Source organism: Mauremys reevesii, linkage group 2 (assembly GCF_016161935.1).
Source record: "Mauremys reevesii isolate NIE-2019 linkage group 2, ASM1616193v1, whole genome shotgun sequence".
NCBI classification, from domain to species: Eukaryota; Metazoa; Chordata; order Testudines; family Geoemydidae; genus Mauremys; species Mauremys reevesii.
The window spans coordinates 262,891,509-262,916,404 of NC_052624.1; the positions used below are offsets into that span (position 1 = coordinate 262,891,509).

General features: G+C 42.9%; 1 protein-coding gene across 10 annotated transcripts in view; it reads right to left on the reverse strand.

Annotated features, from left to right (window-relative positions):
* SAMD12 (sterile alpha motif domain containing 12) overlaps positions 1-24,896 on the reverse strand; it is a 220,619-nt gene that overhangs the window by 190,772 nt on the left and 4,951 nt on the right. For 9 of the 10 annotated variants that reach the window (XR_005595225.1, XR_005595227.1, XR_005595226.1 and 6 more), the window contains exon 2: positions 13,017-13,195. The exons of the other annotated variant lie outside the window; for it this stretch is intronic. Coding sequence is in view for 5 of the 9 variants with exons in the window: in XM_039527940.1 (XP_039383874.1) it covers positions 13,017-13,195 (179 nt within the window). In the remaining 4 variants the exon portion in view is untranslated. The remainder of the gene's footprint in view (positions 1-13,016; positions 13,196-24,896) is intronic. 10 annotated transcript variants of the gene reach the window in all.

Consider the following 24,896-nt stretch of genomic DNA (forward strand, 5'->3'; position numbering starts at 1 on the left):
GGGTATGGCTACACTTACAAATCTGCAGCGCTGGTAGTTGCAGCGCTGGTCGTCCAGCTGTGCAGGGCCAGCGCTGGTGTGTGGCCACACTCACAGCTACCAGCGCTGCAGTGTGGCCACATTTGTAGCATTTGCAGCGCTGTTGGGAGTGATGAATTATGGGCAGCTATCCCAGCATTCAAGTGGCAGCAACGTGCTTTTCAAAAGAGGGGGGTGTGGGGCAGTGTGACAGGGACGGGGGGGAGAGAGAGAGAGAGTGGATTTTTGGAACCGACACTGGGCAAAATCAGAAAATTTTCCCACCCCCTTACTGTTAACTGCAAACAGCCTGCATCCAACATACTCTTTCCCCCCTCTGCCCCCTCCCCCCGTTTCTCTCAAGCAAAGCAAACACTCAACCCCTGCAGGGGTTATCTCATTTCATTGTTGACAGTAGTTACAGATTAATGACAGCAAACAGGAGCTATGTTTGAAGCAGCTCCCGGTGCCCTGCACGGAGCCCGCTCCGAATTGACAACAAAACAAAGAGAGGCTGCATAACAAAACAAAGGGAATAATTTAGTTAAAAGCATTCTGGGATACTCCTTATACCCTGGAGGCCAATAACAGCGCTGGTGAGTGTCCACACTTGATGACCAGCGCTGCAGAACCAGCGCTGCAACCCTTATACCCCAAGCAGACCTGGGTGTACGGCCAGCGCTGCAGCCAGGGAGTTGCAGCGCTGGTTGTGCCCTGCAAGTGTGGACAGGGTGTAATTGCAGTGCTGGAAAGCCTCTACCAGCGCTGCAACTTGCAAGTGTAGCCAAGCCCTAAGAGCAGTCATTTCCTGAGTCCTGGAAATCAAAAAAGCGCTTCCCAGGAAATCCACAGATTTGGGAAAATTAATCCAGCATACAAAGACTGCATCTGTATTTCTAAAATTAGCATTCAGACTGAACATGACTTTGTGTTAAGTGAGTTGGATTTGTGCAATAGAGTGTTACTAATACTGACAAAGAAGGTGAGCCATATAGGGTATGCCTGCACTGCACACTAAGTCCAGGTCTGTGTTTCCAAGCCCATCCTTGTGCTTCCACACTGCACCATAAACCTGGCTTTCCAGTTGCTGGACCCAAGTCTTGCAGACATGCTAATGCCTCCATAATGCACTACACAGTCATTCTGACTTGGGTCTGTGGATTGACCTGTGTTCACACTGCAAAAATGAGCTTGGACCTGAGTCACAGCAAGATTCAGGCTCTGACCTATGCCCCCTGCAGGGTTCTAGGTCCCAGTTCCTGAATACTTGCTGATCTGAGTCAGCCTGATGTGTGTGCAGACAGAAGAGGGGCTTGTGCTCAAGCTTGAGTAAAAGCCCAGGTGTAATGTGCAGTGCAGACATACCCTCAGATTGAGGGTACATCATCACTACGGAGCTAAATCGACAATGCTGTAATTGATATAACGGGTCTGGTGAAGACATGCTCAAGCAATGGGAGAGCAGTCTCCTGTCGATTTCTGTACTCCACATCTCCGAGAAGCATAAGGTAAGTCAACAGGAGACAGCATGGTGTAGACACTGTGGTAAGTGGATCTAGCTATGTCGACTTCAGTTAGGTTATTCATGTAACTGGAGTAGCGTAGCTTAGATCGATTTACTGTGGCAGTGTATACCAGGCCTCATTATAACACCAGTCTAAGAAAGTGAAACCCTTGTTTCTTCTTTTAAAAAAGGAGTGTAATTTATATTTTGGATATACAGTTCAGACATGGAACACTGCACCTACACTGCATTACATGACCTATTTCAGGACATTTTTAAATGAGATTACTTCATTCTTTAGATCCAGGGTTACCAGACAGCAACAGGGGTTGGGGGTAATGGGTGCCTATATAAGAAAAAGTCCTCAAAACAGGACTGTTCCTTTAAAAACAGGACATCTGGTCACCCTATTTAGACCATCACATTACTAAAAATGGAAGTTAACAAGCTGGTCAAATCCAGGCCAAAGTTACAGTAGCTACCTGGAAATGCCCTTTACATATCTATCATTGCTACAGAATATAGGCATTCCCAGGTCCCTTTTGTACCTCTGGGAGGGATTTCACAAATAAGCAACTAAAACCATTTTCAAAAAAGAGAAATAAAAAACATTTCCTATTTAAAAAGGTGAACTACTGAAACTGCTAATCAGTTTTGTAGGAGGTACCTAGTGAAATAACGTTGCAGATTAATGTACCTATTGTTATAATACAGATGAGGATCTGCTGGGAGAGGGTGGAGTGCCAGCAGTGAAGCATAAAACTGCTTTCCTATTTTAAGCAATAAACTGGTTCTTTACTATGTCTTGATTGTGCTTTTACAGTCTCTTTTAATCAGGATTTTATATTTTACAGGCATTTTTATATTTTTCTTCCCCATCCAGGCAATTGTGTCATTAAAATACTGATTTATTCTCGAAGCCACATCTGTAAACCCATTTAGAGCTGCTTCAATGTACAAAACAAGTTTTTGGAAGGCTTTTTGTTGGGCAGCTTCACAGTGAGGTGAAAAACCATCAGCAGCAGAATAACTACAGCAGGTGCATACTTTAGGGAACCAGTTCCCCTCCACCACACACACACACAAAATCACTTTTAAACTATGCACTCTTTTTCCCAGACAGGAAATTCAGCTTTATAAAGTGAGTTTATGTCTTATTTGTCTACAGTGGAAATATTACAAAGAGAATAAAGCTTGAAGCTTATTTCCATAGTATTGTCACCTTTGCTGTTTACTAATATGCTTACTAATCACTGCTGCAGCATATACAGTAATGGCTCTTCTTCTCCCTGCACAAACCCACATTAGTATTATGGGGAAGAATACAAATACCAAGATTTCCTTTTGATTGCCTTGGCAGGAGAATAGAAGCCACACAGATATAGATTGGCTTGTTGTTTCCTTATGCTCCCCCATCTGTTTGTCTCCACCTATTGTCTCTCGTCTTATACTTTGATTGTAAACTCTTTGGTGCAAGCACCATCTCTTTGTTCTGTGTTTATCCAGCACTTCGCACACTGGGGTCCTGATCCATGACTAAGGCTCCTAGGCACTACTCCAATACAGCTAACAACAGATATACAGATCAACCAACCAGGGCTAGTTTGTGTCTCTTAGGCACAGTCCTGAGCTGGGGGTTGTGAAGAGCCCCACCAGGCCCAGGCTAGTCTCATCTACCCTGGGAATCATATTGACACAGATCCACCCAGAGAATCAGAGTTGGACATAGCTTCTCCAGTCCAGATGTCCCAAGACAGAGCTCAGCAAGCAAAGTCTGTGTGTGTGTGCGCACGCACACGCACGAATGTACGAGAGCGAGCGCTAGATCAAAAATAAGGGGCCTCAGTGTCATCGTAGTTTCAGAAGACACCAACAACCTGTCAGATCAGCAGTGTATTCATGTAGCTAGGATTTCTCTGTTGTCAATTATTTGGCCCCACCGTGCCATGTGGTTTCTTCATATTATGTTAGTTGTGTAAAGAGCAAAAGACCCAACGATAGTGTAAAATAAACCCATGTCATTAAGAATATACCTAGACTCCATGTCACATCACTGGATTTCTACTCCAATAAGAACCTACCTGCAACACCCAGGATATCTGCTCCTGCTCAACAGAAGGGAGACAACACTTTCTTTTTCTGCTAGCTATTTCTCATTGAAATCTTGAGCTAAGAAGAGATGTTATATATGGCAAATGGAATTTCTATAAAGATATTTGCATCAATTGGACCAATCACCAAATTATGAAAAGACCCCAGTCATTTCATGTGGGCAGAGGTAGTTGTATCTTTCTGTTTCACTGTTCAAAACAGAATAACCAGAGTCCATGCTATATTTTCATACTAATGTACAAACACAAAGAGAGCTCACAGTCATGAACATCTAAATTATACTTCTCTTTAGCTTGATATTATAATGTGAATACTTCTGTTTTATATCAGTCATTTGTTGAATTGCAGATGCAAGCTTTTGTGTGGAACGAAAGTAACGTAATGATGTCAATTGAACTACATTATAGTACATGCCAAACAAAAATTTTTTGAACCATTTCAATACTCAGAGCTGCAGGTCCTGTAGACTGTGATTCTGTAACTATACAGCAGGAAAAGCTGTTGTGTGTCACTATAACTATCATTCATAAAGAAAGACAATCCACATTAAATTTACTTCCTCTAGGGTTTTATCTTAAGAAATTAGCTATATAAAACAGAGCTATTTGGGTTCTGGTGAAACTCCCCCCATCATGAAATGTCTGTTAACCTCAGCCAACTGGCCTGGGTTTCAGCCTCAGGCTTGCAGGGATATCCTGGTGCCACCCCACCAGCATATTTTCCTCCCTGTCATTTTTCAAAGGGAAAAGCTTAAAACAAGAACATCCTGTTCAATAAATAAAAATAACTCTTTTGGAAGAGTGACATTGGCCACCAGTCTAGAGCCATGTGAGATCTGGTCAATTCACCCTTAAACGAGGCAGATATAATAAAAGGATTCAAACCAAAAAAAACCAAACAAACCCTAAAATCCCATTTAAAAAACTTTAAAATCAGATTTAATTCTTGGAATACAGGTTTATGTTTAAAACTAAAACATATTTAAAATTAAATTTGACATTATGACAGCCTATGTTAAAGCCTTTGCTCACTATAATCTATTATAATCAGTTAAATTAAATGTTGAAAAATATTAAGTGATAAATGTTTGCTGCTGAAGTTTTAAAGACAGTCAAACCACTAAACTGATGGAAGTCACTAGCTAAGCATCTGGAATCAGAGTTTGTTGAAATGCTAAACCAGTTTTTGACAGCAGTAGCTTCTCCTGCTAAGACAGAAAGACTATTTCCTCCATTTCAGTTTATTCAACTGGTTCAGTTCAATGACTATTTCATTCAAAGTTAAGAAATTAATTGTGAGTTGAAAAAGCAGAAAAGCCTGTTTTCTTCTTCCAAACTATGACAAGAAATTAGGTGTGAGGAGAAGATCTACTTATTCTAAAATTGTGAAGAACATAGTGATCAGAAATAATCAGTTCAATCTGTTAACTACAGATATTACTTCTTTGGTGTAATAAATCAGTCAGTTTTAGATGCAAAACATGTTTAGATAAAACAGAGTTTTTTCCTTATCCAGCACAGAAGGTAGTTTTATTTAGCAATTTAAAAAAAGAAATACTGCTGTCATGCACTTAACTGAATTTCCATCTAAACAGAGCTTGACATAAATGACAAGTACAAGATCAATCATCTAGTAAATAAGAAATGCATCACTCACCTTAATACAAATGCAAAAATTAAGAATCTGAATAAATGTAAGATAAGCTATATAATTGCCCAAATAAATGTGATATAGATAGTGTATCCTCCTGGCTAGTTTAAAAAAAATACTCAACCAAATTTAGCATAAGGGTTATATTTAGTTGCAAATCAACTTTTCAGTGGTTACCAATCAATGAGAATCAATGCATCTTTAGGAAAATAAAGTACACAAAACAAGATTAAAGTCAAGGATTTAAATTACAGCTTTAAATCAGCAAGCAAGAACATTGAGTTAAATCAACCCACTCCATCATTAAAAGTCCTCATTTGTGTGTGTGTGTGTGTGTGTGTGTGTGTGTGTGTGTGTGTGTGAGTGAGAGAGATAACAGCCCCATTGTAACGGGATCTGTTTAACGTGACAACGTAGTCCTACTATAAAAAAGTTACTAATGCAAAAACTTGTGCTTTTGGGGGAATTCTCTGTTTTGGATGCTCATTTCCTTTATTCTGCCATTAAAAATGGAAGTTAACGGCTAAAATTCTTTACACATCGTCAAGACAAAATATCCTTACACATCACCAAAGCTGGATCAACATCAACCTAACAGGTGCCACTTAGAACCCGCCTTCTCCCTCTGTGCTCAGAGGCATGCTTCAAGGCATGTTAATGGCTCTGTGCTGCAATACACACTAACTACTGCCATAAGCAAGCAGAATTCCATGAAGTCAATGGAGTTGCTCCTGTCTACTCGAAGTGGTGATATTTGGCCTGATGAGGTGAGATAAGGGAACAGTAGTTGGTTTAGAATTCTCAGCCTCTGACCTTCAATGTTTGAGGTCTTTTTTCATAACAGGATTATGGAAAAATATAAAGAGCCCCAAAATGTTAAAAGCTACATTACAAAGGAAGAAAAAAAAATGTTCAGCACACTGATATCTATAAAGCACTTGTCAACAAAAGGCAACAGAAAATTGTATCACTTCATCTACCATTTTATTTTCTTACAGTTTTTGTGCAGATTTGAAACACCTGTAATTTGTCTCCAAATCAAATATAAAACTGCAATTACCAGCTAAACAAAAAAGTTTAATTGCAGTTCTATTGGTCACCATTAGGCAGCCTGCAATATTTGCCAACAGTTATGGCATAATGAGAACAATATGTGACATGAGGTATATATTCTGTATAGGAGAATCAAACTTTTCTGAATAGTTTTCTTCTTAGGAAAGGAAGGGCCAGTTTCTAGTACCCTGGCTCACAATGAATAGTGCTGCTTTCAAAATCATGAACTAAAATTTGTGAATGAGAACAAGAAATCAGAAAATTTGGGGCTAGACAGGAAGGAAATGGAAAAAAAAAATCAAGATGGACATAGGAGCCAGCAGAAATGACATTAAGAAACCATCCTTGGCTGTTAGTGAAAAACCAAAAGGAAGAGAGACTTCAGCTCTGTGTAGGTCCATTCAGCAGTGTAGATTTTAAAGTTTGCCTTTTGACATACTGCTAAGATTAAAAGCAATCACACACATGTGCATATGCACAAACACACTCTGATCCCGTATCAATTTTTGTGGTCTCTGTACTTGGGTGGAGTCTCACTGACCTATCCATATCAACCCAACCATATGCCACTAAAGGCTTTATACCACATTTGTGTATTTGGTGTTTGCCACATGTCCTGCAGGAAAAGAGGGATAGAAGGTTTCTTCTGTTTTTCCGTATCAATTCATCTTTAAAATCAGATGCCTTAGTTACTATGAGAACAAACAGCATTTTAGAAACTTACAAAACTTATGCAACACCACAGCCCTCTCTGCCCCCTCCATACACATACAAATCTGATCTCATAGGACATTCCAGAACTAGGAGTGCTGTATATTTCATTCTTTGTCCAATAATATAAGGTACCCCTTCACAGCCCTGATGAGTTGCAAAAACTGGCCTTTTAATCTCTCAATGGTCCATGATGAAATATTACCCATGCTGCATCTCAAACCATTGTAAGAACAAGAAGAAAATATTACTCTGGCAGGTGGAATGGTCTCTTTGTTTGAATCAGGGCAGGGGAGGTGGGAGGAAGCATAGAGCACCATTCAAAGTGTGTGTGTGTATAAAACAGATTCTCCCCCCACCTTCCCCTCTCCGGCATGCTCTTCCTCCCCTTTCCCCACAGCAGCTTGACTCCCCTGGCCCATGAGCCCACGCGCGCACACACACACACACACACTCCAAATTTGAGGGAATGGGGTTGCAACCTGAAGCATGGGGTTACAGTGCTACTCAGCTTTGGCCCAGCCAAAAAGTGGTTGAGCCTCCACCTTGGTGGCCCCCTCAGCTGCTGGCCTATCATTTTAATGGCAATAGCTTGAGGCTACCAGGGATTTCAAATGTTGAAAGTGGTTCCCATGGACAGGGCAGCCCAGAGGATTCAGGGGGCCTGGGGCAAAGCAATTTCAGGGGCCCCTTCCATAAAAAAAAAGTTACAATACTATAGAATACTATATTCTCATGGGGGCCCCCACTTCCACACCTCCCCCCCCCCGGGAAAAATAAACATTTAAAAACTTTCCGCATCTCAGCACAAACCCAGTTTTGAGAAAAACTTCTTTTCAAGTCACCTTTACAAGGTATCACTGGTTCTCAGCATCAGCTAGTGCTAAAAGGCACTAAAGCTCATTAAAAGGGTTGGACAAATATTTTCCGTCAAAACTTTTTCTGGATTGAAAACTAGGGGTTTTTAAAAAGCAGGAAAAAAAAATCACGGACAATGTCTGCTTTCCTTCAAAGTTTGTTGTGGGTTTTTTTTTTTTTTTTTTTTAAATTGAAAAGCTGAAATTAGTCTGCCAAAACCTGAACATGGTTTGGGGTTTCAGAAGTGTGTGGCCAAATATTTGCTGCTTGCTGTGTTTGATTGTTTAAAGAAACAATAAAAAAAACTGCTTAAAAAAAAATTCAAAAACTTTTGAACCACCTCACGTTGAGACCAAATGCCTGAGCCCATCCAGTCAGAGATTTTTCCAGGTTTCTGATTCTCAGCTGGCTTCCTTGACTCATATCTGTTTCCATAATTTTGGGTTCATTTAGGTTAGAACATAAGAACAGCCATACTGGGTCAAACCAAAGGTCCATCCAGCCCAGTATCCTGTCTACCAACAGTGGCCAATGCCAGGTACCCCAGAGGGAGTAAACCTAACAGGTAACGATCAAGTGATCTCTCTCCTGCCATCCAGCTCCACCCTTTGGCCAGGGGCGGCCCTAGGATTTCCGCCGCCCCAAGCAGGGGGGCGCACGCTGCGGGGGTGCTCTGGTCCCGCAGCGCCGGTGGACTTCCCACAGGCATGCCTACGGATACTCCACCGGAGCTGCGGGACCAGCGGCCCCTCCGCAGGCACGTCTGCGGCAGGTCCACCGGCGCCGCGGGACCAGTGGACCTTCCGCAGGCAGGCCTGCGGGAGGTCCGCCGGAGCCGCCTGCCGCCCTCCCGCAGGAGGCCGCCCCAAGCGCGCGCTTGGTGCGCTGGGATCTGGAGCCGGCCCTGCCTCTGGCAAACAGAGACTAGGGACACCATTCCTTACCTATCCTGGCTAATAGCCATTAATGGACTTAACCTCCATGCATTTATCTGTTTCCTAGAGACAGGCTCCACTGAATCCCTCACAAACTGGAGACAGTTACTGAGGGTTTGTCTTTAGTATAGACTATGTACATACTCGACAAACTGAGCATTTGAGTTTGTTCCGGAGTCTGAGATGAGCCTATGTTGTGAAAACTGAAATGCTCAAAATAGCACATGCAGGGTGCTAAAATTAAATTAACCTGGGGGGGGTGTCTCAAACTGGGGGTTGGGACCCCTCAGGGGGTCACGAGGTTATTACTGGGGGTCGCAATCTGTCAGCCTCCACCTCAAACACTACTTTGCCTCCAGCATTTATAATAGTGTTAAATATATAAAAAAGTGTTTTTAATTTATAAGGGGGGGGGGGTCCACACTCAGAGGTTTGCTATGTGAAAGGGGTCACCAGTACAAAAGTTTGAGAACCACTGAATTAACCCCTCTGGAGCCTCGGGGAATGTAGGGGGGGAGGGGTCTCCCTTGGTAGGGTTGGGAAGGAGGTAGGTTGTGTAGGATATTGCTCTTCTCCTGTGATCCCTCCCCCATGACTATCACGGTTAATCTAAAGCGGCTAATTTTAAGTGAAGCTACCATCCCCTGACATGAATCTCCCTATGGCACTGAAATTAAATGTAGACTATAATTTGGCATTTGAGAAGTGAAAGGGATGGTAGCCCTAAGGGAAAAGATAACAGCTTGGCTCTTTGTGTTAAATGGCTGTCTGCAAGCCTAAAATGCTGAATGAGCTTTAGGGTAGGGAAGGCTGTGCCTCCCCAAACAGCCTGGCCCTGCCCCCTATCCAACCCCCACCCACTTCCTGCCCCCACAACTGCCCATCCCCCTCAGAAGCCCGGACCCATCCTGCTCCTTGTCCCCTGACCGCCCCCCAAAACTACTCCGAACCCCACCCCCCACAACCCTCCCCTGCTCCCTGTCCCCTGACTGCCCCAACCTCTATCCACCCCCCTCCCCAGAGTCCTGACAGACCCCGTAATGCCCATGATCCAACCCCAAAACCTCTGCCCCCTCCCCATGCCCTGACTGTCCCCAGGACTCCCTGCCCCTTATCCAACCCCGGCCCCCTTACCAAACCACATACCCCCGCCATCCCCCTCTCCCGGAGCCTCAGTGCGCCACGTCCAGGAGCAGCCCCGGACAGCGCTGTAGCGGCCTGGCTCCGCCGGACCTGAGCTCCCGCCGCTCAGCCTGGAGCTCGCAGCCCCGCCCCCTTACCATGCGGCTCTGAGCGGGAGGAGCTCAGGCCCCACTGGAGCCATGCCGCTGCAGCGCTGCTCCTGGACACGGCGCACTGAGGCTCCAGGGGATGGGGGAAGGCGGAGGCGGGAGGGAGCCTCCGACATTCTCGTGGGGGCTCCTTTGGGACCCAGGGCAAATTGCCCCACCTGCACCCCCATCTGGGCGGCCCTGCCCATGGAGATGAATGATTGGGAAAAGGTCAGGCAAGGTGATCAAAAGTACATCATAAATTGCATTTATCACATTGCACTGCTATGTATTATATAAACGTCAAAACTACAGATGTGATGTGTGCATTAGTATTATTTAAACACAAGGGACTAAAAGCAATCACAGACCCAGAAAAGAACACAAAAGAAAGGATAAATCAATCTTTGTGATGGAAAACATAAATTAAGAGTATAAACCAACAGTGTTCCATTTGCGGTATTTTTCTCCACTCTCTCATCCTTTCATTGTACAGAAGGAAACAAATTACGTAAGTTACTTTCTTCAATTTGTATCCCCTACCCCCCCCCCCGCCCAAAATCACATTAAAATGCATTTTATGTTTTCAATTCAAGATGCAGACAATTAGAAAAGACTCATCTAGATCTCTCCAGAAGAGAAAACCTGAATCCAGATCAGATGAGAAACAATACTACGTGGATACAACAGAGAGAGAATCACCCAATACTGCAGAACCATGTTCACCAATAATAGCCAATCCACTTTATTAGTTTGATACTTAACAATTATTACAAGCTTAATCCAAAAGACAAAATACAAATATTTTCATCAGGCACAAACAAATGCTTCTTTAACAAGATTACTTTGATCAGCACAGTTATGTGCATATGACTCTGATGGCTGACTTTGCAATACTAATGAAGCATTTTTTTTCCCCCTCCAGGTTTCCTGACAGACATCCCTGGAAATTAAATTTTCAAATTATCAACAGAACAAATACTGCACAGACAGCGGCACTGCAAGTTTCATCATATTGTGCTGCCCATGCATCTCAATTTCGACTTGAGGAAAGCACTTCTATGCATTAGTGTAGCTTAGTTTCAGCATCCACTTCATATCTGGCTTCTTTGGGTGTGTCTACACTGCAGTAAAAGACCCATGGCACAGCTGTGGCTGGCCCAAGTTAACTGGCTTGGTCTCACAGAGCTCAGGCTGCAGGGCTAAAAATAGCTGTGTAGACATTTGGGCTCAGGCTGGAGCCAGAACTCCGAGACCCACCCCCTTACAGGGTTTCAGAGCCCAGGATGCAGCTCAAGTCCCAACATCTACACTGCACTTTTTAGCCCCGCAGCCCGAGCTCCATGAGCCAAAAAATCAATTGACCTGGGCTCTGAGACTCAGTGCCACAAGTTTTTTTTTATTGCAGTGTAGACATACCCTTTGTTGAGACTGCAAATAAAAGATGGAAACCTGAATCAGTAAGGATTCAAGTGAAGCCAACAATTCACTTGACCTGAGCCACTGAACAGACTGCAAATTGCAACTACTTTGTTACCGTCAGCCTGGGTTGGATTCAGTTCATTGAAGAACTGAAGAAAGGATGATGCGAGTTTTAATTGCATCTGTTTATAAGCAGGTGTCTTAGATAAACACTATTATGGTGAATTCACAGTAAGCTTCTACTGTTAGCAAGCCAGGATATTGTGCAAAATATCAAATGTTAATTGATTCTAAAAGTAAAGTTCATACTGGTTGTGTATACATTATTAAATTTACTGTATCATTTACTACAGGAAATATACTTATTTGTTCAAAGTTATTCAACAATACTGTTATTGACCTTTCATTTTATCTGCTCTAGTAACCGCTGAAGTACCAGATTCGGTAAAAATATCAGTCTTCCACTCTGCAGAAGTTCCTCTCCACCTTTCTCTCCCCCTCCCTCCCCCACACAGACTTTTTTCAGGGCTTACAAGATCCAGAAGATTAGCAGGGCTTTTATGGAATCTGGACCAAAATATTTTACATTCTTCTGTTTTTCATTCCACTTAAAAACATATCTGCCATGACCATACATAGAGACAGGTTATTTTCCAATATCAAAAATGATTGGAGCATTCACTTATATTTGATGAGTATCTCTACTGCATATGAAGAAGAAACTAAAAATTCAGGTCAACTTACAAATCAGAACAGACAATTTACTGGTCTTTCAAATTCACATCTGAAGTATGGCTATTCACAGGGATGTCAGAGGTGGAGAAGTTGATTGGGTACATCCTACCTCAAATTAGTTAATGCATCATACTAAACTCAGGATATGTTTACACTAGAAATGCTACAGCGCTGTGCTGCTGTAGTGCTTCACTATAGACACTTATTACGGGGTTCTCCCATCGCTGTAGGTAATCCAGCTCCCTGAGAGGCAGCAGCTAGGTCAGTGGAAGAATTCTTGCATCGACCTAGCACAGCTGTCACTGGAGATTAGATTGGCTTAACTACGTTTCTCAGATGTGTGGATTTTTCACACCCTGAAAGACGTTGCTATGCCAATTGAACTTTTCAGTTTAGACTAGCCCTCAGTCACCACAAACTCATGTTAAAGCACAAATCCACGCCGGTTCACTCAGTCACCATTCTATCCTGTTTTAAAATCCCTCTGCAAACTTACCTCTTTTGCAATGCCTGCAATAGAGCAATTCAACTATTTTTTAATCTTTTCATATAGATAGATATAAAATAGTGGAAGCACCAAGTTATGCATGTGCCTAGTGTAGCTATACTTTTCTATTGTTGCAACACTTCCCCCCCCTCCTCCTCCCCCGCTGTTGCTTTTTCTCATTGTCCATGACTGTGTGTCTTCTGTGACACGCTTGCACACTTCAGGGTTCTGTAAAATAAGCAGTGATCTAATTTACCTACCTTAGATGTTTCTGGTTCCACCTGCTGTCTCTTGGGTGTCCCTTTTGACTCAAGCACCTTCCGAGTATTATCGTTCTTACGTGAGGGCAACTCAACTCCTTCACCTTCAAGTGACAGGTTAATATCTTCTGCGTGGACAGGACGATCAATGCCATTAGGATTCAGATTGCAATGGATAGCTGGGGAAAATTTGACACATATGGCTTATAGAGAACACTGCATTGGAAGGAATAAAAATAGTCTAATACGGGAAACATTTATCATGAAGTACAGATAGGCACAGGTATCTAGGGCTACTTCTGATCATGTCAAAGCTTGATATTGAGACCAGATGTGACATTTGTGGAGGAGGAAACAGAAGGAACACACTGCATAATACTATTCTATTCAGGGTATTGTAGCATAGCTACTGAGGTACCTGAGCATCTCTGTGGTCCAAGTGGCTTATCATATAGGTGTTATCAGCATGAGCTAAATGCATCTCGTACATTTATTGCTCAGTCACACTGAGTTGAGATGGAATGGAAAGGTTTTTTGTTTTTTAAAATGTAAACCCTTATGTTACTTGTTCCATTAAGTTCTCTGCTTAATAAAGTATACTTCAATTCCTAAATAGTATGGAACACACGCATGGGGCATGCACAGCAAATCAAAAAGGCTACTCCAGAGAATGAGAATAATGACGTACACAGCTAATTGCCTCCCCTTAAACCCTACACACCACTGAAAATTAACGTTTCCACCATATGAACAAGTTAAAGGAACTTAACACCTCTATGAACACACACTCCTATGCATACTAAAGACACACAACCAGAAATAGGAAAACACAGAGAAACTTGCTATGGAATTTAGAATTGTGTTGATATTTTAACTGGGTTCTTTTGTTCTGAAATTGCACATTCCCATATTTATGAACTGACAACCTTTTATAGAAACAGATAGTCTTACAAATAGACTGATCTTGAGGCTGCTTCCTGTTCATGTAAACAAGTACTCAGATTTTTACCTTTTACTTTCTGATTACTGTACTTTTTTCAGACATTTATAATTAATGGTCCAATCTCCCTCTATCTGCAGAAGGGATTAGCGCAGGCAATTTTGTTCAATATTTCTTCCCAGGGGGAATGGAACTGAAGAGCCAGTAAAGAAAACAATATAGAATTAAAATGTTTTTGCTTTGCCTACACACTGGTGCTTCTGCCTTCTTCTCTCGCTCTAACACACTGGTCTCATTTCTACCCACCATTAGATCAGCCTTGAAAAACTGTCACGGACAACCAAGCTAAAGCAGCATGAGCCCAGAGCCTGGGAGCAGGTACTCTCTTACTAGAAAGCCCTTTCATTAAATCCCAGATGCCCTTTTAAAGTCTATACAGCTGAGATTCCAAAGTCTTAGTCCAGCAGAAGACTTCAGTTAGAAAACAAAGTTGAAGCACAAGCCTGGGAGCAGAGATTTGGGTTTTCCTCCTGGAACTTCCATAAACCTTCCATGATGTAGGACAAGCTACTTCATCTGCAAATGTGCTGCAGTTTCTTCCATCTGCCCGTTGGCTCTCGTGTGATTAGAGTGATTGGAAGTCATGGAGGTATAGTTAGGGGAAATTCAGTGTATGAGACTGAAGGCACTACGGAACTGCAAAGTATCATTGAAAATCTCAACCATGTTCTCCTACAGTAGAATATAGTCTTTTCTTTATCCCTTTACAAAGGAAAGAAAACTGTTGTGGTGCTGCATAGAAACCAACAGGATTAAATGTTTTCTTGAAATGGAAAAATAAAAATAGGGAATTAAATGTAGTAGTGGTAATAAAGTGCAGGAGTGATACCCAAAGGTCCCATTAGGATTATTTCCCATTGTGCTACGCATTGTAAAAACATATAGAAAAGCACAGTCTCTTCCCTAAAGAGCTTACACCCTAATCAAAGACAAGATGCAAGGAAGCAGTGAAATTGACATGGCTGCCTGAATCCCAGCCCTGAATGGGGGTCCAGCTGCTTGGGGCTTCTCACCCTGGCTCCCAGCCAGGAGCGGAATCCATTCTTGCCCAGCTCCCAGCCGGGAGCAGTGCCCACCCACCCAGCTCTCCAGGGGAGTGAGGGCAGCTGGGCTCTAGCTGCCTCACTTTGTCAATTTCATGGCTACTGCTGTGAAATTGGCAAGACAGCCCTTGTAAGTAAGGCAGTGTCTTCACAGACACTTTGCCACCCTAACTACACCGACATAAGCTCTACACCTCTCATGTAGGTGAAGTTATTCTGTCGGTATAATAGAGCACTTACAAATCGGCAGGAGAAAGGCTGTAGCGTAGACACTGATATAATTATGTCGAAGTAAAGCTGCATTACATCAACATAACTGCAGTGTAGACCAGTGTAAAAACAAACAAGAGAAAGGATGAAAACGCCGGTGTTTGGAGGAAGAGGTGGTTACCGTTAAGCCACCTGAAAAACCTGAGGGTTCAGAGTCGCAGAAAGATTATTTTGTTTTGCCTCAGTGCAGAGGCTTGAAATTTGGCAGGGAGTGAGAGAGTGGGGAAGTGTTGCCCTGGTGTCAGGGATGGGCCTTTTGCTATTCCTGTTGAAAGGTAAGAGAAGATATACTGGGTCAGGACTTTCCATCCTCAAGTCAGAGGCAGATTGTCCTGCTGGCTGTAGTCATGGGCCTATATGCTCCCCCTCCTGCACACAGAAAAGGACAAATTATTGCAACAGCTCTGACACTAGTATAGCAGCAGTCTCTCATGACACACCCTGGTCCAGGCAAGCGGTGGGGCAGAGAATGGGTAGGAAATGATCATCCATTAGGACGCACAAACCCTGGAATCTACAGAAAGCTGAGCACTCAACCCCATAGATCTTGCATGGAGGTACTCTTATTCATCCTCGCTTAAATGCCCTGGCCTCTGCTACAGAAGCTCAAAAGGACCAATAGTCTTCTCGTAGCCTTTGGCTGCCAACCCCCATCTGTGCGCTACCTTTCTCAAGGAGAGACACAGAAAGCACACAGTGGGAGTTAATGCTGCCTCAGGTAACATTCTGATTCTCCTGTGGATTGCAGCTCCTCTGCTCTATCCCTGCTCTTACCCATTTCTTTCACACAGCCCAAAGACAATGCAGATTTTTAATTTAATTTTTCACTGTGGGGAGGGAGGGAAAGACGACATCTTGTGAGGCCAGTTTGATTTGCTCCTCACTGTGCCATGTCTGAAGGGAATAAATGAGCCAACATTTCATGATTCTGTGCAAGCATAAACATCACCTGAAAGGGTTAAAATTATTATTATTTTTTTTTAATTTACTTAAAATCACATTTCTCCCACTCAGCCCATCATCCTTTTGAGGTAAACAACATTAGTACTGTTTCAGTTACGCTGCATAGTGGGATCCTTCAGGACACAAAGTAAAAGATGTGCAATGATGCTAACGGTGATGTGATGGGCAGATTCAGATTCCAACGGCTTTTTACTGGAGGAGGCTTATTCCAAACAAACACAAGCTTTTTAAGAAAAGACCATTGCAAAATGGTTGATATTATGAGGAAGGAAGGGAAAAGACATTTCAAGTTTGCCATCGTGTGTTTTTTTGTTTGCTTTACCAGGGAGTTAAATGCCTAAACAGTTAGGATAGACTAAACACAGAGTAAGCAAATGTTGTACTGAATTTGTTCCTTGAAAACACCATGAAAAGGGTCACTGCACTCAGCTGAATTCATTTTGCTTCGGGAGCACTCCTCTACTTCCCCAGTGCTTTTATTTTTCTCCAACCCTAGGCCCACCCTCTCTCTCTCACATACAAAGAATGTTTGCTTGCACTGGCCTGTTTTTTTCTGCCCCACTCTCAGTAAACTTAGAATAAAGAAGTCAATTCCATCTACAGTATTTACTCAGACAAGTTTAGGGTCCCCCCCCCACCTTTTAATTTTAGTGTCCATCTCTCTCAATATTTGTCTAGGATAGGAAAAGAGGTCAAGGTCAGGTTGGTGGTAGCTAACCCAACCTTTTCCCTACAATCAACACAGGGTAATAGCTTTCATTTTGGTTTAGCTGGAAAGGTCAACTCTAGACTCCTCACAGGAGCCTATTACTCAAGGGAAAAAATAGTGTTTAGCTAACACATGTAAAGGGGCCTTAGCTTAACTGAGAATTTGTCTCCAAGAACTGCAGGGTCAACTAAGTAGAACTCAACAGGGAAGAAAAAATCATCAAGGTGTTTTGTGGAAGTCAACTCATGATGTGTGTTTCTGCTTCTCCACCATTTACCTCTCCTCTCAGCTTGCTGTGAAAGAGGTGTCTCTATTCTGTCCCACCCCTTCCCCATGTTTCTGAGTCTTCCCTTCCCAACGAGGAACTCCTGCCCATGTCCCCACTTCTCCTCAGAACTGTTCCAGTAAGAGAGATTTAGCTGGTTCTTCTCAATCAAAAAAAAGCTTAGGTGCCATCAGCTGCTGGAGAAACCATTGGGGAAAGCTTCCTTCTAACGATGGGCAAGTGAACTTTTCAAACCCTGAACTCTCATGATTGAGAAGGAAGAGGAGAACGACAGAAGCAGTGTTGTCAGCCTTAAGCATTCAGAAATCATGAGTCAAGTCTCCCCCAAAATATCAAAAAATCATGATTTTTAGTAATAAGGGAGTTATTTTTTATTTGCTTGTAAGGATTGTTCAGCCTTTTTCAAGCTTTCCTTCACAACCATATGAGCCACAAACCATTTCTTTTCTTTTCATTGCTCAATTTGTATAAGCTAGTTGTCATGCAAGCTGGTCCATATGGGCAGGTTTCTGTGCTCACAGAAATCCCCACTAAGTTCAAAGGGATTCCATCGGAGTGTAGGATCTTGACCACGCAGCTTGCAAGATCAGGACCTAAATCTGAATTCAAATCTACATTCGCTTTCTACTACAATGTATTGTGTATTCTTGCATAGTGGGCAAGAAATATTTCATAATTTTACTAATTGCAGTGGAAATACTGCCTGATGCTTAAAGAGGTAAATAGATCAGTTAAACAACATTTAAACATATTTAGTGAATGCTTTAGCGGTATGCAGTAATAATCGCTCTACTAGGAAAAGCAATATGAGTAAGAAGGTGCTATTTTTACTCACTGTTCTGCTCTGTGTGTATCACAGTCTAATCTGCTTGTTTTTGTTATTTAGATTTGAAAAACCAAATACCAGGAGACTCTGTCCTAACCTCTAAATGTCTATTAGAAAACTTAAAATTCCCCATGAATTTTTTTTTTAAATTACTATTTAAATCCCTTTCAAGATCTTCCATACTCATAAATTGGAGACAGCCCCCAAATGTAGCTGTCCCATGCCAAGAAATAGCCCCATACAACCTAAATGCTGCTGTCCCCTCCACAAAATCCCATAAAGGTTGGAAAGGAGAGACAAGCTTCACTGAGTGTCAGAAAGGTTCACAAACCAAAGCCACAGTGAGTGGAGAGCCTCAAAGGTTCCAACAATCTTAGTCACCCTCAACCCACATGTACATCAACTGAAAATTCAGTAGGTTTTCAACATTCCCCCAAGGCAATAAAAAAGTCTTTCCAAAATCTTAACACAACCTTTTAAAGCCTCATCGAGCCTCTTCCATCCGTCTCTGCCTACCTGGTTCTTTGTTTATGGATAGCTCAAAACTCCTTAACTCTTTCCATAAGCCATTTGTAGGTTTCCAGGTGCTTGGTTTCAACCTATTTCTTCCTAGCTAATATAAAGCCAGACAGCATTCCCTCAAGGGACGTCTGCCTGACAAGAACTCTCAGTCACTTTTAGCAGCCCTGGAACTCACTAAGACACTAGCAGACAGTGTTTCCCTTTCCTTGCTCATTCCGACCCTAGAGATTGAAAACAGCAGTCTCATATCAACTGATTTAGATGGGTGTCCTGACAGATCAGTCAAACTAGTGGGGAAGATACAGGTAAAAGGCCATATGCAATAGTAGATGGCCACATTTTCGGAAGCCAATAACTGAGAAATTCTGCATTTCCTCCAAGAATCTGGATTATTCTACAGATTGAATCTGAACTGAGTATTTGCCACATCCCTACCAATGCAACAAGATTTAATGGTTAGTGGACACAGATAAATCTCCACCTATGGAACTCGGTGAGATGAAGGTTTGATCTGGACTACTTTACCCAGTGGAAGACCATTCAAGGTAACCAATGTGTGTACTTGTCCAGCGGTCACTCCTGGTCTACATGGAGGTAAATTGATCTAAGGTAGGCTAGTTAAGTTACATAACTTAAGTCAGTCAATGTAGCTTAGATCGATTTACATGTGCTCTCCCACCAAGATAGCTTCCTCCTCTCAGGGAGATGGACAACTGATATCAACAGGAGATCGCTCTGCCATCAATTTACCACATCTTCACCAGAGCCACTAAATTGACGCCACTGCATCATTCACAGTGGCGCTGATTTAGTCAGCAGAGAAGACAAGCCCTCAGACTATAATGAGTCGGTCTGTTTCTAGCTTTCAATGGGCTGTTTGGCCTCTAATTGTTATAACTACTTGAATAAATCAGCTTCTGCAGCCTGAGCCCCAACTGGTGTAAATCAGTACAGCTCCACAAACCTGGCCAATTTACACCAGTTTAGGGTGCTGCCCATGGCACAGACAGATCAGCCTGAATCGAAATGCTGCCTAGTAACAAGTACTATTGGAATACTAGTAATATGCAAAGGCAGCAGCTTCAAAGTTTGTGTAATCCTATTTCCACTAATCTACAAATCCAGTGGCCAATAAAGTCAGTAGAATCCACGCAGTTGGTCTGTCAGGCTCCATAACAATTATCTTTTTTCTTGTACATAAATGCAGATTATATGTAAATTTAAAACAACAAAGTTTCTAAGGCTAAAGTTTCATATTACTTTATTAAATAGCATCTGTGTCTAGACATATGTTACTATTAATCACTGTAAACTAGGTCATTGATACAATAATAGTGTCAAACAATTACACAAGTTCGTAGTGGAAAAATATAGCAGCACAGATATTGCTGAAACTATTACTAATAATGATAAATTGGCAATTTCATTCTTTAGCAATCAAACCAATCTAATCTTTCTAATACCACTGATGATCATACAAAAAGTCTACTTTGCAGTGGGAAAAAAAATCCCTTACTTTCCTATAGACCAAGAACCTATAGGATATACACCTGCTCAATCTTAAATCAGCTATATGAAGGACAGAGTCTGAATTAACATTTTAGGCCCTCATCTTGCAGTCATTTATGCACAAGCTTAATTTTACTCATACAAGAATTTTACTAATGCAACACAGATACCTGTCTACTGGAAACTAGTTGCAGGCCACTAGCTCATTTTACATATCACTAAGTAGTCAATTTCCTACCACACCTGAGATTAATTTAACTATTGTTGATCTAGAATAAAAGATAATCCATTACCATTCCTTGTGCCATCCAGATTCCACCCCCCAAATATGCTGTATGTTATTATATTCTATAAGCTTGTGACCTTAGAAATGCAAACTCCTTCTTGCGTAAAGAGAGCAGCATTTAATCATGAAAGTTAAGACCACTAGCATGACAGCCAAATTATTTTGAACAGTTATTTGCCAATTCCATCTAGGATTCATAATTATATTTTAATATTTGTCAGTATTAGTAGCTCTCTAATGTCATGCTAATGACTGGGAGACTCATTGCAAATGACTGAATCTTGTGAATTTGTAAGTAAGGCTCTGATCCTGCCATAAGCTGTGCGCAGATGCAGGTCTACCTGCAGTTAGCTCATTGCACAATCAAGCAAGGTGAACAAACATTAAAAAGGAGCAGGGGTTGTGCATCACAAAACATACTTTGTTAATTAATTTTAATAACTGTAGTATAATTTGAACTATAGATCACATTCTGCAACGTGCCAGTAAATGTTTGGTAGTTTACTTTGAGATTCAATTCTGTAAACAGCAACTGTAACATCAGAAATATCTTCTGAAGATTAGAAAGACTATCTAGTGCACAAAGCCTGAAGACAGACACTGGGAAAAGTCTTTTTGATTACTGTATAAATGTCACAGTAAGGAATTCAATACACCAGACAAATCTGCATTTTCCTTATTACAGTTTATAAAAGTATATATCCAGTAAGCATATGGAATACATTGGACTTTGATTCAGCTGTGAATCCATGCTTAATCCCCATTTAAATTTACTATGAACACAAAGGAAGATGGAAAATATTTATAAAATCTCATTAGCCTATTTAACTTATTTTGTAATCTCGTAATTGACTTTGTTTTTCCGCCCTGCTTGTCTTCATTTTATTACAACATGCTTCTTCCTACCATACCTCCCACTGCTTGAGCCCATCCCTTCCCTATGGAGACTGAAAATTCCTTTTTTCCTTCCTACAATATAATTCCTCACCTCCTACTGCTTACTCATACCACTGAATCCTACTGTCTCGGATTCCCAGCCCACTCTTGTAGAAATAAACTGCTCATTGAAAGTGTGTCATTACTTTCTTAGAGAAGAATACAGAAGAAAGCTGTCATTTACACAAGTCACAATTCCTCTTTCTTCGTTTTTTTGGAAAGAGCACTAGTTAGTAAAAAAGTCTATTTCTTGCTTTTGCAGGAACTTTACTATTAATACACACAGAGTAATTTTATGACCTCTATTTTCCCGCCCAGCATTCACACACACACAAAAAGCAGTAGCAGAACCTCATGGGATTAAAAAGGCAGTTACTAAATTGCACCGCCAGCGAGGATACCAAATTGGCAGGAGTCAAAACTCTATAAACAAGCATTCAGAAGGTCTGGGATCCACCCAAAATACTGTACCCCACCCCTCTTCTTGATCAGATGCATGATGGGTATCTCCTTGTGCATATGTTTTGGTTCTCACAGGCAGGACTAAGACAGCTTGCTTCTGTCCATGTTAAATCCCACTACCTACTAGTTGCTCTGTCTGACTCCTCCAAGGGGAGTCACAGAGCATGCAGGGTTAGTTAATGCTGTTTAGAGCAGCATTAATTAATCCTTCTATGCTATGCCAGCATTAGCTCATGCTCAATGGAGAATACGCTGCTTATTGCAGCTACTCTTCCACTCCTACCCCTACTTTCTGGCCTCAGCATAGTGCAGTAGACCCTGGAGCACAGCTAAGTTGCAGTGCTATCTGCAATATCCTTTCACCTCTGGTATGTCAGATATAACAGAATGAGCACAGCCCAGGAACTGGCAAGAATTAATCTTGGCTCCAGATGTGCTCTGGGATCTTGGACAAATCACAGCTTCTCTCTCTCAGTAACCCCATTTGTAAAATGGAGACAATTTATTTACATAACCTGACAGGGATTGTAGCAAAACTGAGACTCACCAGTGCGGCGCCTCCTACTGGTTGTCTGGGAATTAGCTCTTTTCCAGCATACGGAGAGTCCTCTGCAGGCCGGTGTCTTGCCTGCTGCTGGCCCCGTATCCCTCTCGGACCCTGGTGCCCTTTACCTTGGGGTTCTACCCCAGCAGTACCCCCACACTCTGGGTCTCCCCATCCCAGGGAAACCCCCACCCTCTACACCCACTTTGCCTCAGTGGCTACTGCCAGTCATTATCTAGCCCCTGTTCACTGGGACTGACTGCTGTGCAATGGCCACTCATCACTGGCAAGGGGGTAGGACCTGCTGCCTTCGCCTATCCCTGGGCTTTATCTCTGCAGCCCCAGTACCTCAGTAGACCTTCACCGAGGCCTGCAGCTTGGGATTTTACCAGGCTGGAGTTCCCCAGCTCCCTTGCCCTATTCCCCACCACTGCTCCAGTTCAGGTACCTTCCTCTCAGGCAGCCAGCCCTTCTCTCTCAGCTCCTGGCCCCCAGCCCTCTTATCAGGGCCAGTTGGGCCCTAATTGAGCTGGCCACACCTGTGGTGGCTTCCCCAATCAGCCTAGCTTGGCTGCTTTTAACACCTGCTGTCCAGGAGTGGGGAAGCCACCCCACTACAGGGATGTTGTGGTATTTCATCAGTTACTGTTTGTACAGCACTTTGAAAATGTAAAACTCCATGGACTTATTTATTTGCAATGGTTACTACCACCTCCAGAAATCTAGGCAAAGCAACAGATGGTTATATGGCATCTGCCAACCCAAAAGCACCACTACAGTGTCCGACAAAATTCAAAATTTGTCTTTTCTACTTGGTGGTCCTTGGTCAATTTCTGCTCTCAATTGCCCTCACGCAAATCCAGAATAATTCTGGTTAAATAAATGAACGGAGTTATTCTGGAAATGAACAATGATAACCAAGAGCATAGTTTGGTCACTTCCCCTATCTGCTATTTTTGGCACCTTTAATAACTATACTTCTTCTCTGCATGCCTTTAGCAAATAACCGAGGGCTAGGTTGTAGAACCCTGAAGTACTTACTCACACAAGTATCCAGCTGAAGTCAATACCACTGTTTGCATGAGTAAATGCCCACTAATGCAAGTAAGAGATGCCTATACTAGCCCTCAACTCATAGCTCTTGTTCACAGGAGAAGGAAGGACTTAGAATCCCTGTCTCAAAAAGGCCACAACTTAAACACCTCAGACACATGGAGGGTGGGATAGGAACAGGTGCAGCAGGTTAGTGGCAGAGCCAGCCGTAGGGGTGATGAGTTATATGGGCCCATGGTGCCCAGGCTCCAGCAATATGGGCCCGGCTCCACCAATGTTTGGGATCGGGTCTCTCTCCTGGCCCCACCTGCCGCCATTGCATGCCTTCCCTGGAGCATCCCCCAGCCCCACCTGCTGCCACCACATGCCTCCCCCGAGTATCCCTGCCTGCCCTGGGCAGCTGCCCTGCCACACCACGCTGTGCTCCCTCGCCGGCTGCAACAAAGGGAGTGGCGCCGGCAGCAGGCTGAGGCAGCTGCTGTGCCTGCGGAGGGAGGAGGTGCACATGTGATGGCAGCCCCCTGGCATCCACCACAGGGGAGGTGAGGGGGCTTCCTGAACCTGAGCAGCTGGGGCTTGGGTGAGTGTCATGACACTCTCCTCCCCCCCACCGCCACCACTCCTGCCCCACACTGGGCAAGGGGCAGCCCCACCCCCCCCCACCAAACAACGACAAAAAGTGTTTGCTGCCTCCTGCAGAACATTGCAAAAGAAGGGGCTACACTTTGTTTTAATTTTAGAAAGTATTTGCTTTTGAGGGTTATTGATCCAAGAGTGCTTGATTGTTTCCATAGTCAAGAGTATTAATAAGGGTGATATTCTTAAATATTTTTCTCTTATGATGGTGATATTGTACGATATAGGGAAACAAATGCTTACTGTTTCCAGTCCATTTTTACATTATTTGTTTATATATATATATATCAGCTTACAGGGAGGTGGGGGCAGGACTTGCACTCGTTCTGGGCACCACCAAAAAATTATAAAACCTGCCACCCCCAGCCAGGAATATAACCCCAGTGTCCTAACTCACAGCCAAAGGTCCTATCCACTAGACTATGCCACCTATATTTCCTCAATAACTCTCCAAGGCCTTACATCACTCGAATTTTTCTCAGTTTCCCACCATTGCTATGGTCTGTGGCACACAATGTTGGGAATCTTGAAGGCTTCATTCACAAGTTAAACAGGGGGCGTGAAAGAATGGAGCCCTATGGAAAACTGCATGAGAGTGCCTTGGGCAGAAAAGCAACTGCCCAATACTCTGGGATCTCAGAAAGGAAAGGACTAAGACACTCAAGAAAAAATTCCATTTACCTGTTTTACACCTCATGGTCAAGAGCAGATGGCTGATCTGAAAGAATCAGCAGGGCCTGATTGTCTATCATGGCCAAGGTGGACTCAGTGAGTACAGGAGCAGGGGAGTGTCAGGGAGGAGGAAGGGAAAGTGGTTTGGCCCCTGGATAAGTTA